We start from the raw sequence: 13,171 nt of genomic DNA on the forward strand, positions 1-13,171 counted from the left end.
ATGTGTATATATATATCGACGCGTTCCGTCATCTTGTGTTTCCTTCGGGGGTGCTCAAAAGCGCGCGACCGCGACACGAGTCGACTCGAGTGGCTCCGAGAGAGGCTTCGGAGCGCCGAGCTCGACAACGTCCTGCGCGTCTCCCAAATGTTGAGGCCGAGTCGCCGACTGGCTCTGGGGGAGGGGGGGGCGAGCTCGGACGGGAGGGAGACGACGGAGGCACGAGCGGGAGCGGGAGCGCGAGCAGGAGCAGGAGCACGAGACGTCCGCGCGCACTCCAGCGCCAGCATCCCGACTCGTCCGCTGACCGCACGGAGCTCCGCCTGCGCACGCAGAGGTAAGGTGACCTGGCGGAGGGCTGCAGGACCCGGTGACGGGCTCCTTCCCCCCCCCCCAGCGACCAGCGACCACCGCCTACTTTTACCTAGAACACGCCGGTGTTTGGACGCTCCTGCGCTTGACTGGTTGGTACGTGACGGGTTAAATTCTGCAGCTTTTTTGGTGGAAGCGCTTGTCGGCTCGTCCCGGCCGGCCCCGGTGGAGGCTGATGGGACTGGGAGCCGCGAGGTTTGCTGGAGGTTTTTGAAGGTGTGAAAATATTCCCGTCCGGTCCAAGCCGCTGCACGGGTACGGCATCCAGCCGTGACAAGGTGTTTGATGTTGCCTCTATTCATTCCTCTGCCTTGGGCTTGCGGTTCCGGTGGCCAAGCACGATGCAGATCTCGTTTTCTGTGGGCTTATTTTTGTTTGATTTTTTTTTATTTTTTTATTTTTTTATTTTTTTGACAGGATGCATTCTTTTCATGCAATGTATTTATTAAACATCCAGAATTACTGCTGGTTTTCTTAGTCAGTGCATTTTTTTGTTGTTGTTGTTCAATCAAAAACATGAAAAAGTACTGTATCAACACAATTTCCCTGGCAAATTGCACCACAGGAAATGATTTGATGTTTATTTATGGGCCTGTGTCGTCCCTCAGAAGTGCCATCTTGTCATCCGGAGGGAGGTGTCTGCTCCGAAAGGTTAAACGGCGTGGACCGTTAACTCTCAAGCGCGTTTAAAAGCATCCATTATCAGACAGGAGTGTCTGGCCTAGAGGCTCTCCGGCTCTGGTCTTCCTCCCCTCACGGGTCTGCGCGACCACCGCACAGTGGTCACGGCCAATTCTCGTCCCTTCTCGCTTCCGACCCATTCCACATCATCATCATCATCATCACGTTTGTCAATTCTTGCGCAGCGCTCGGAGGCTCCACCGCCCCTGCTCCTCCTTCGTGTCCCCTACATTTAATGAATCTGACAGGTGCAAAGCAATATGGTGGAGACCTGTCTCCTCCTTCAGTTCACTGCAGCCACGCAGCTCTTGTTGGTGGATAGTTTTTTTTTTCCCAGCCGTTTCAGGCTTCTTGTCAGAGATAAACTTTGCTGAGCATAGATTTGAATTTTGTCTGGTCCATGTTTTTCTGGCTCTTTGAGCATCTTTCACTCTGCATCAGCCTTTTTCCCCCACGAAACAAGGTTTTTCTTGCGATTCTTAAACCTATAGTAGAGTATTTGTCTTTTTTTTTTTTTTTTGCAACATACAAAGCTACAGAGAACCTTGCATTTCTGTATAAGTCCCCTGAAGTGAACCAAGTCAGCCATCTTCACGTTTCTCCATGCAGCCCTGCTTTCTCTGGTTTTTTTCTTTTCCTTTTTGCAGCCTCATGATTTATACATGTCTGGTGCCCTGAGATGAGGATACAGTGTGTTTAGTCGTGGGTGTGTGTGTGTGTGTGTGTGTGTCTGCACCTTGTGAGACCATAAAATGTTGGGTTTTTTTCACCCCCTCTTGCACAGCCGCTTATTTATTCCATCAAAACTTGTCACTTGTCATCACGTGCGTCAGCGAAAGGGTGCCAAGGTGAAAAGTTAACAGGACAACGATGCGGGGCCGAGGACAGACGTGGCTTTGTAGGGTCCCCACATCTGCAGCCATTTCCGCCTCTTTAAAGCCCGCGGGACAAAGAGCTGTCTGTGCCTCCACCAGCGACGAGTGAGAATAGAGTTTGAGGCAACACAGAAACAGGCTTTGACTTGTTTTTTTTATTCCTATATAGTGGGATGCACTGCTGTTGATTATATAAGATAGGGGGGCAGGGAAAGATGAAAGGCAGCAAGAGTAGGCAGCATAGTGCCAAGATAAGTGGATTTTCAAGACGATGACTAGTAGATTCCAGACTGCAGAGTCATACTGAGATCTTTCAGATAAATAAACTCACGTAAAAAAAAAAATAAATAAATAAAAAAAAGATGCAAGTCAAACAGAGGCAGAGTCAAAGATGTCGGCAGGCGGATGTGAAAAGGGGCTGCGGCAGCGGCGGTTTAGAAAGACCCTCTGACAAGAAATGTGAAAACATCTTCAGAGATGAAGACGTAGATGCAGAATGAAGCCGAATGGAGGGAGGCTGGACGTCGTGCTGGAAAAGCAGACGGGCACATTTGTGCGTGTGTGTGTGTGTGTGTGTGTGTTGTTTCCAGCCCACAGGACAGTCTGTGAATATAGAACAGTGCGTTGCATGACATTTCATGCGCTGTTGCATGCGAGGCCGCTCCCGCAGGGGCTTCCGGTGCTTCAAAATACGCAGAAGTGAAGATTTCAGATTTCGCACTGCAAACGCAACAGACCACAAACAGCAGATTGGCTGCGATGACGACGGCCTCGGGCGTAATGGAAATAGTTTTTAAGTTTGGTGAAATGACGAGGACGGCAGGGCTGTACGTAAAGCCCAAGACTGAGACCAAGCAAATAAAATCACCTTGTCATCTGACTCTAAGGGCGCTAATATTCTGTTGAACTGGCGACTCTGTTCCGTGTGACGCAGCTTTGTTCCGTATTTTCTTTCAGATGCAATAATATCAGTGGGCTTATTGTTTTTTTCTGAGTGTGTCGCCCAGCGTGAGACGGTGCCGAGCCGAAATGAAGACGCACAGCACATTGTGACTGTATCCCCTCATCACACCTTGCTCTTTGGAGATATGAATTTTTAAATCCAGTCGCACAACGACTACTCAGTGCAGCTCGTCTTGATTTATCTTTTGGAACTTTTTATCACTGCATTTATTTTTTTGGGGGGGGGGGCGGTTTATTTTGTGTTCTTTTCACGGGGCTTTGAACGCGAGAGGAAAATACGTTGCAATGTTGCAGAGTTGTCCTTAAAAGATGACTCTCTGACGTTGTTTGGACTGACAGACAGGTGGCGTGTGACCAAAAGCTGTCAGATGTGAGTCAACACGTGTTGAGCTGCTGGGACGCTGACAGAAACATGGCTTCGCCGGCTCATATTTCACTCTTGCCTTCCCCTGGTAACAGGAGGGGATTTAAGCAGCAGCTTTGAGCATCTCTTCAGATGCGATGAGGGCTAATCGCTGCTGTTGAAGCCACACATCAGACCGATTTGAAACTGTGTCAGACACTTTTTTTTTTTTTACTTTTTTTTTTTAGCAACACATTCATCAGTCGGACCTCTGTTTTGAAATGCGCTCAGACATTAATGGCACAATCAACGGGTTTCCACTTAGAAATCCTCACTGATAATTGTTTTCTTAATGTTTGAGGTGTGCTAGTTAACCCCTTGTTGCGTCCATCAGTTTCAATTGAAGCAGAGCACACTACTGTGCAGATCAGCACAGAGCTCGACGCCAACGGCTCTGGCCGAGAGCGCTGCAGGTGTTTCTTCCTGAGCTTTTGAAATGAAAACCACAGGGAAAGTTTCTCTGGCTTGCAGCCCTTGATGCGTCGCCTCTGATGTCTCAGCAGAGTCCACATCATCAATACCCCCTCAGTGCCGTTGTTAATAAGGATTCAGCTCAGACACCTTCACAGAGGCGACGCCCGGGGGTTGGGCCGTGTTTGAAGCTCACCTCAGCAAAGATGTTTTTCAGGAACTGAACATCACCGCTGCTCTTGTTATTTTTGGAATGATTGTGGCAAAACAACGTTGCGCCTCAAGATTTACAACAGCAAAAAAAAAAAAGAAAAGAAAGAAAGAATTGGCATATTTTAAAGGTGTGCGTTTCTATTAGAAGTTTTGATTGAATTGATTGATTGAATTCTTTATTTAAAAAAACACAAATACCGTCAATGAAATAAGAAAAAGAAAAAAAGGAGAGCAAAAAAAGCAAGCCTAATAGTCAAAGAAAAACAAATATCCATAAACTCACTTAAATATGCTCGAAAGGAGTAGGACCCTATTCGCATCACCTTTCACCTGTATCTCATTGCAGTCTTCATCGAAATGTATTAAAACAAGATATTATATGCAGCTGTTAAACATCATCATTAACCACATTACGACAATCATATTACTGGACTATTTTACCAAATTTTACATATTATATACCTAGGCACTGCGGGTATTATGCACAGCACTATATTAATACTATATATAGACACCATAAATGATATGCAGTAATTACAATATTCCAGATACTATATATTAACATTAAGTATTATACCTACTAATTCCATATATTACAATATATTAGAGTACAATTATTACAGTATCCATATAAACATCAAAATATACTCTACTACCACATTATTTCAAGTGTAATAAGCTATGTATAAACATTACATATATTACATATTACGTATATAATATAAATATGTATAATGTATACAAGTTCACATTATAACAGCAGGGCATTCAAGGCCGAGTCCCTTTTGAAATAAAAAGCGATCAACCCCTTTTGCAAAATGTAGTGCAGTGAAATCATCGTGTGAGACACTCAGTCTTAAATTCTTATGAATCCTGCAATGGGTCAGGGTTGCCTGTACGTGCACCAGTGGATGCTTCAGTCACCCCAGCATGATATCACCCAGAGATGATGTCACACTCCGGCTGAACAGTGAGGTAGCACCCAGACGGGAGGGTCTGCAGTGAAGGGGGGGGGCGCAGACACAAAACGCGTTGGAATACGAACACGCTAAAGTTGCGTTTTTGTATCAGCGTGCACTTGTCTCCTTTTTTCTGCAGACACACAAGAATCTGCCAGGATGGCAGCAGCCGGCGCAATCATGTTCAGCCTCCTGATGGCCACTGGTACGTTTAACGTTGTTAATTCTAGTCTCCTAGTGGCAGACTGCACTCATGGGTAAAATGTGTTTTCACATGTTACTGTGTGCAATCTGTCTAATTACCCGCCAATCATCCCACACTCTGATTTAATCGCGAAATGAAAATATGGTACAGCAGCTTAATTTCTCTAACAGAACGCCCACCTCTAAATATTTTCTCACTCTGTTTTTTTTTTTTCTTTTTTTTCCTTTTCATTTTCAGCTCTCTCTGCCCCTGTGAAATGTAAGAAGTACACATTTGCCTTCCAGCCCACAATTCTAATATCTCGAATCAATTATAGATTCTGACCCAGATTCATGCCGTCATCTTTCTGCTATTCCATGGCGCAGATGATGAAGAGAGCACTTTGTTCCTCGGGGAGGATTTCCACATCCCGCTGCCCTCCACCAAGTTCGAGGTGACGTTCAAGAACTACTCGGACCGGCGGAACGACGTGGTCCTGATGCGCGGCGGCAACGTGGTCAACGACCGCGCCAAACTCAACTTCTACGAGACGCACCTGGTCATAGAAAAGGTCGGCGAGGAAGACGAGGGGGTTTACACCATGAAGAATCCAGACAATCCGGACGATGTGAAACGCATCAAACTCATAGTCCGAGGTACGCAGTGTGTGACACCTCAGGCACAACTGGTGTGATAAGGAATAAAGGCTACCCAACAGTTGTTTTTATCTTTTAGGTGATTGCAACCAGTGTTGGTGAATAATCCATTGCTAAGTAATCCACTACTGTAATTAAACTACTTTTTGAGGAATGTAACGGGATTACTGGCAAGACCAGTAATTATATCATAATCACTTTATCAAGTAACGATTCCATTCGTTTTCCAAATTGTTTTGCAAGATGGCTTGACAGCTGGAAATACGAACATTATTTTGAGTTAATGTCGTCGAAATCAAAAAATATAGTGGTTGGTTGTACGTTACGTGCAGGAAACAAAACGTTCTCAACTTCAAAAATATCCACGCCGAACCTCATAAATTGCTGAAAGCCGTGTTTACAAGTAAGTCAGCAGCACTCTGCACAGTAGAGATCTTTTATCTACTGTGCTTCTAATTATTTTAACAATATGGGCTGTGCAAAAGGCACCAGTGCTGTACAAGAGTTTGTTCTGTGAAATGCGCAGTTTGTGTTCAGAGAGCAAACATTTTATTCATGTTAAGAGGACAGAGGCCATATTTAGATTTGCAAAATTTGCACTTAGAAAAAGTTCATTCCAAAGCACTCAGCAACTGTTTTTTTTAACTAAAGTAATTAGTAATGAATAACTGATTACTTACAAAACAAAGTAATTAAAGAAGTAATTAGATTACTTTTTTTGAGGAGTAATCAGTAGTTGGATTACTTTTATGGACTAATCCCAACAACACTGATTGTAACTGTGCTACAGGTTTTTCAGCATTTCTTTTTTACATTTTACGTTATAAATTATCAATGTAGAATTCTATATAATCATCGGAATCACTTACCATGTGAATAACAGTTCTGATAGCAGAATTCTTTTTAATGCATTTTGTTTGACATCCATTGAATGACACAATCTGATTATTGATGCTTTTCGCACCAAAACATAGGTCTTTAAAAAAAAAAAATGAGACGGATTCATTCTCTGTATTTGGCTCAACAAGTTGTCTCTTCCGCCCGTGCGAAATATCAAAATATTTCCTCCAGGGCTGGATGACATCAGCACCGCTCACAGGATAATAAGCCTCTTAAATCTGATCTGGAGTCAGGTAGCGTGGGAGCTGACACTTCCTGCCGCCTTAGTCGCTCGGTCTGCGGCTGAACACGTCTCTCGGTTAGACACCGTTTGTCCTGAGAGTGTTACAAATTGCAGTAATGTGGGCATATGCACACACGCACACACACACAGGTGGAGACGGATGAAGGAGATGAAGTGAGTAGGAAAGTAAAGCAGGGAGGAGTGGGCTCAAACCCAGCGCGGATAAAAGCAGTCCTGCCGTAGTGTGTCAGACGTGCCATATGGAGCAGTAATGTGTCGTGAGCTGCCGTAGAAATGCGTGTGTGTGTGTGTGTGTTTGCTCATGTGTGTAACAGCATGCTGGAGCTGCCAGGCGGTAATTATGCAGCTTCTTAACCACAGACCCTCGTCCCTCCTCTCCCGGTTGTTTTCCCCTCTTTATCTTGTCGTTTCCTCTCTTTCCGTTTTCCGGCTCCCAACCTTTTTATTAAAGCTGCCCTGACATTTCTCTCTTTTCTTTTTTTTTTTTATCGCCGCATCTGTGCACGTTCTTTCAACACGCTTTTACGCGTATCTGCCCTTTAAGTTGTCTTGCTGTTTCGCCTCTTAGACTGCTCCAACGAGAAGAGCGTCATGTATGGACATAACTTCCAGATTCCGTTGTTGGGTGACTCTCCTTCCATCACCCTGGAATACAGGCACATATCTGTGGAGGCCAACAATACGTCAAGGTAGAATCAGTAATCGTACACGGATATTTATATCACTTCCTCAGCTTTCTAAAATAATGGCCTCCTCGCGATGGTTTGCTTGTGTGTTTTCTGACGGAACTAAAATTGACCAAGGCCGTTATTTACAGTCCCCAATGCAACGTCTTTTACACTCATCCCCATGTAGCAGACTGCCCGTGATACTGTGGACCAGTGTCGGCGTGCCCACGGAGGGCTACCTGGGTCGGATTGAGGTCGTCCAACACCAAGTCATCCTCAAGGGGGCCACAGGCGCTGACAAGGGCAGCTACACTGTCAGAGACGCCAAGGGCAACATCCAGACCAAGCTGTGCCTCAACGTCCGAGGTGAGAGGATAACACCTTCAATTAGCGCGTCCCTTGTTGTGACGCTCCTCCGGCCTTTTTGAAGAGCCAAAACGTTGATGCGCTCCGGCGGATTTTCAAGCGTCCGCACCCTCTGTGTTGTGAACCGTGACAGTTTCTTTCACTGTGCGCCCTTCCTCGACTGTTCCAGGGCACCAGAACTTTGAGGAGGTGCCGTACGGCAAGCAGCTGAAGATCGACCTGGTACTCAACAGCTCCTTGGTTCACCTATACTACACCCCCAACAATGCCCCCACTGAACATCTGCTCTTGGATAAGGGAGAGTTTACAAATGCAAGTGGAGCTTTCTCACTTCTGGGATCAATTTAAATTGCATCATGAATTCAATGTTTGTTTGTTTGGTTTCTTTCCTTTGATTTCAGGCCCGAACGGAGCTGGGTCTGGATGACCGCCTCACTCTGGAAGGTTCAATGGTACTTCTGGACCGGGTCAGCGGTGCAGACGCTGGACTGTTCAAAATAACTGACATACTGGGATTCACCGTGTCCTACATCCACCTGAAAGTAAAACGTAAGGAAGGCAGCAGTGGTTGGAAACAAAACAAAAACATCTGATGGTTTCAATGATTGCCTTTCTAAAAGGGACACTTCACTCAAAACTGAAGTTTCACCCATTTTCGACTGACACTGCGGTCGGTAGAAGCAGTCTTGACATTTTATGACCCACACTGCGATTTTTTTAAAATTTCTTGGACTTCCAAAGCTTCCATCCACCTGCATGACGCCACGCAAACACTCAGTGAAGAGATGCTATTATGTCTTTCTTCTGTTGATTTGAGTACTTGGGCTTTACAGGATTCCACTGGGTTGAACTTCTTCACCTCAGTTCAACTCAAGAACGCGCATGTGGATCAGAAAATGAGCCTCTGGTGACATATGGCTGAGTAGCAAATGAGCGCCGGGTGTTCAGTTTTGGTCGAACTGCTCCTTGAAGCCAACTGCAGACTCTGCCAAATTTTTCGGCGCGTCAGCGAAAGGTCAGCTCTCATTATTGATTTGGCCTCTCTGTCTTCCTCCGTCTTCCACTTCCTGCAGCCTACCAGCTGGAGACTTTGTACGTGGCAATCATCGCCCTACTGGGCCTGCTGGTTTTCCTCCTGCTGGTCTGTCTGCTGTCCTGTCTGATCAAAGTGAAGAAGAGGGCCAAGAGGGCCGCCGCCCTGGAGAAGCTCGCCCAGAACGCCGGCAAGGAGAATGAAGGAGAAGCCTTCAGACAGGTTGAGAGAGACGACGGCGGAGGCCATGATGACAGCGGCGATGCTGATGCTGATCCTGATCTAACGACTGTGGGTTCCTCTTTCTTCGCAGGTGGTGAAAAACATCACCAAACTCAGCGAGCACTCCCAGGCAGACGTGACTGAGAAGTCCCAGAGCACTGAGGTGGATATCAAAGTAAGGCTGTGTGACGTGTCTGACTCACAAAGCAGTGCGTTCTGGAGGGTTTAACCGTGTCTCCGTTTTTTTTGTATGCTGTTTTTGTATGCGTTCAGACAGCTGCAGCTTTCTCAGAACGCTACTGCTAGAGCCCCTACTAAGACCAACACAGTGGATCACCTCAGTCCAGGTCTCAGCCCGTTGCAGTGGCTCCCTCTGTTAAAAAAAAAAAAAATCTATCTATATTTCTTTCTTTCCTCAACACGTCTATTGTTGTATGAAGCCCTGAATGGTTAAGGAGCAACATTTATTTCTGACCTGCTGTTTTTGCCACAAACTGACCAAACCTTTCAGGTTTTCTGGAAAAAAAATGTTTGAAATCAAATCAAAATAGTTGTTTTGCACATACTCTCATATACACCGATCAATACATTCATTGTGTAGACTGCAAATACATTTGTGACAAACTCCCAGAAAACCTGAGGTGTGTTCACACTCTCAGTTCTTTATATTGGGCCTGAAACCACCTGTTTTCTGCTGCCTTTTGTATATTGAATTTAAACCAGTCTTTTCCTTTCAGCCTTTGGCTCTCCTGTTTGATTGAACGAATGCTTATTATTGCCTTTTTTGATATTTTCAGCTTTTCAATTTATATATATATTCCCTTTACATTGCCTTGTCTGTCAGTTTACTCCCGTCTTCTTTGGCCTTTTGTAAAACACTGTGAACAGTTTTCCAGTTTGGGTGCCACATAAACAAACACAAACCTATGTATTGTTTCTTTGTGAATTCAGGGTCTGGAGGTCTCCTCCAAAGAAGTTGGGGTCAACAACCTTGAGACCAGTGACTCTGGTGTTGGCTTCAACACCGCCCTCCCTCTGGACACTGACACTGATGCCCCAGATCCAATGTCCGAGTCCACAGCTGTAACAATCTCCGTCGCCCCCGAACCCAAACCAAGTCCATCTGCTGCTGAGTCCTCGCCAAGCGCCCCGCCAGCCGCAGAAACCGAGCCCAGCCCCGTCGCCGAAACCAAAGCACCTGAGAAAACCCCCGAACAGCCAGAAAAAGCCAAACTGGATGCGCCCAAGCCGCCAGATGTAAAGCTCAGCCCAGCACCGAGCCCCGAGCCCAAGGCTGCCCTGAGTCCGGCCGATCCAAAGCCGGCAGCGAGCCCGAGTCCGGAGCCGAAACCAGCTACACCCAAAGCCGCCTCTCCAGCTCCAACTCCAACTAAAAGTTTGCCATCTCCGACACCTGAGCCCCCCAAACCATCCACGCCGGAGCCCATAACCAACGGTACACCGGAGCCCGGCCTGGATTCCAAATCCAGCCCGGATCACGCTGAGATCATCGACGCTCCCGCCACTAAAACCCCAGAGGTGGAACTGAAATCTGCTGCGGTGGAGGCCAGCAAAGAGGCCACTGCGGCCGAGGAGTCAACAACCACCACCACCACCACCTGAGAAGTAAAATTTGCAAAATTTCAGCCGGCCCCTCCACAGATTCTCTTGCATTTACCGATACTGTAGACAGTTACACACTCCCTACCAAATAACCACTAGAACAGGTGTAAGAACCCTATAGCTCAGACACGAGTATCTCTCGAACACCTCACCTTTGAGACTCTCTGAGTCAGGAAAATAAGACAAAAGTCAAAAACAAATCAAATTTTTTTGGTTTGGTCGTAGACACTTTACAGTATCAGTAAGTTTCAAAGTAAAACGATCAGACAGGATAGCAAATCCTCAACAGAGTTTACAAATTACAAAACACGAGGCACTTGTGAAAGGTTTACAACATTTCATTGGACAAAAAAAAAAAAACATAGCTCGAAAGCCTGAGTTGTTTTACGCTCACTTGACACATCATGGGGTCCTCAAACAGCTCATCTGTGACACATGCAAACATTTTCACTGCGGCTCTCACACGCAGGCCGGCTGCTTGTTGTCTGTTGACGAACTCTCTGCGTTTTATAAGCCTCTAAAATCTAATGGATGATTTGCAACGATCTCAAGGAATAGCTTTTCCAGTTAGTTCCACTGATTCACTTTATTTGATTAGGATGTTTAAATGCCACGACAAATGCCATTCAAAAACCTTTCTGGCTCTCTCATCATTTACTCAGATTGGAGCAAAAGAACAAAAAACAAATGCTGATCCAAATACAAACTAACACCGTGGCTGGTATTTTGTTTATCGGTCAAATTGGCTGTTATACACAGAGACAAAAAAAAGGATCAATTTCAAATGACGTAAGCATGCAGCAAATTGCATCCCTAGTACAGGCTCCCAATCCTAACCTTTCAGATGTAGACTCCTAATGAAGGCCTCTGATCATTCAAATATGTTTTACCTGTTGTTCCCTGCGGTCAGGTCTTTGACATTCGTTGCTCCATAAAATCCCACCGTTCCCCGAACAAAATTTGAAGCCAGTGCCCAGACTTTTAATGACCCACCATGTCCCAGCTGTACACTCAGCTTCCTTAAACTGAAAAACACAGTCCCCAAAGTTAAAACAGAACACGCTTCTTTTTTTTTTTCAAATATATATTATTATTGCTGTCATTCCTTCTCCTCTCTTTGGGATCCATTTTCTCTTCCTTTGTCCCTAATGTAGGGTTTGATTTGTTTACTTTTCATGTGTTTTTACTTGTCAGAAATTTGGTATAGGCTTGGCCATTTATGCCCAATAACATGCTGAACATCTTCCATCTTTGAGGCCTTTACCAGAAAAGCAGCAGGTTTAGATCTGTTGCACCTGAATTGGAGGATTTATGGTTGTCCAGTCAATACAATCAACTGGTGCAGAGAAAAAGTGGGCAGATTGTGGGCTTTCCAACAATGTGTCTCTACCTCATGTCGTAATTGATCAGCGGGACAACAAACAATGACAGCGTATCAAAATCAACACAGAGAATTAGCTTGTTTTGACTGACGCTATTAAATTTGAATCGAATGACGAGTGAAATTTGAAAAAAAAAAAAAAATAGTCCTTTGAGGTAGATTCATCACAACTTTCTGCTGGAAGCTTTTCTGATGGACAGAGTTTTCTTACTATTGGGTTACAGCATTTAAAAAAAAGCCATATGCCAAGGTTTTTGATGTCAGATTTCATAGTATGATCAGTAAATGTTCTTTATAATAAAAGAAAATTGAAACGGGCCTCAAAGTAAAGGAGACCGTACTAAACAGCAAGTCTTACAACCATAGACGATGGCATTTTAGAGCTGACACTGACAAGGCCTCATGTATTGCCTAAATACAGGCACTTAATAACCCCTTTTTTTTGCAGTACTAAAAATTGTCTAACTATATACAAATATAATATATATCCACACAGAAACACATAGCAGATGCACACATTCCAGCCTTGTAAATATTGCATGTGCACTCCTGTTTTAACCTCCCTGCTTGGCTGAATATTCTTAGTGTATAAACTGGTCGTTGTAATATACGTAATGAAGTCGTAAGCGAATTCAAATTTCTCGAAAAAACATAATGCCAGTATGTAAACCATATGCTGTACACGTGCACTATTACTATTTACTCTAATCACTAATACTCACTAACGTCTCAAATTATTTAACCGGCAAACAAATATTGAAAAAAAAAACTAAAAAAAAACTAAAAAAAAAATAATAATATGATTTACACGCTGCCATGACTATTTCCACCTGATGACACTGGCAGCAGACAGTACCTCTCACAGTATTTACATGTTGTCTTGAAATGTGTAACCAATGCCAACTGAACAAATTGACTTTGCAGCATGACCTGAAAAACACAACAAAAACTCAGACTTTCATCATCCTAAAATTGTTTCTACGTGTGTGTGTGTGCGTGTGCGTGTGCGTGTGCGTG

General features: G+C 44.7%; 1 protein-coding gene across 2 annotated transcripts; it reads left to right on the forward strand.

Moving 5' to 3' along the window:
- The first annotated feature begins 80 nt into the window (after window positions 1-80).
- On the forward strand, window positions 81-12,952 carry LOC142898194 (uncharacterized). 2 transcript variants are annotated; one of them, XM_076041013.1, is made up of 11 exons: window positions 81-337; window positions 5,017-5,082; window positions 5,320-5,340; window positions 5,448-5,717; window positions 7,430-7,550; window positions 7,717-7,895; window positions 8,065-8,207; window positions 8,297-8,444; window positions 8,969-9,150; window positions 9,242-9,325; window positions 10,102-12,952. In XM_076041013.1, the coding sequence occupies exons 1-11, from the start codon at window positions 148-150 to the stop codon at window positions 10,771-10,773; spliced, it is 2,076 nt and encodes a 691-aa protein (XP_075897128.1). In that variant the 5' UTR covers window positions 81-147; the 3' UTR covers window positions 10,774-12,952. The 2 variants fall into 2 exon arrangements, with proteins under 2 accessions (XP_075897128.1, XP_075897129.1); XM_076041014.1 differs by lacking the exon at window positions 81-337 and adding an exon at window positions 369-468.
- Window positions 12,953-13,171: the final 219 nt, after the last annotated feature.

The sequence above is a fragment of the Nelusetta ayraudi genome, unplaced genomic scaffold, assembly GCF_046127955.1.
Source record: "Nelusetta ayraudi isolate G7.1 ecotype Tasmania unplaced genomic scaffold, CSIRO-AGI_Nayr_v1 ptg000063l, whole genome shotgun sequence".
NCBI lineage: Eukaryota > Metazoa > Chordata > Actinopteri > Tetraodontiformes > Monacanthidae > Nelusetta > Nelusetta ayraudi.

Bases quoted from the DNA above. Each gene is read 5' to 3' on its own strand.
- LOC142898194 (XM_076041013.1), top strand. From the start codon at position 148: ATGTTGAGGCCGAGTCGCCGACTGGCTCTGGGGGAGGGGGGGGCGAGC. The intron at 5,718-7,429 runs GTACGCAGTGTG...TTCGCCTCTTAG, and splicing joins CATCAAACTCATAGTCCGAG to ACTGCTCCAACGAGAAGAGC. The intron at 7,551-7,716 runs GTAGAATCAGTA...ATCCCCATGTAG, and splicing joins GAGGCCAACAATACGTCAAG to CAGACTGCCCGTGATACTGT.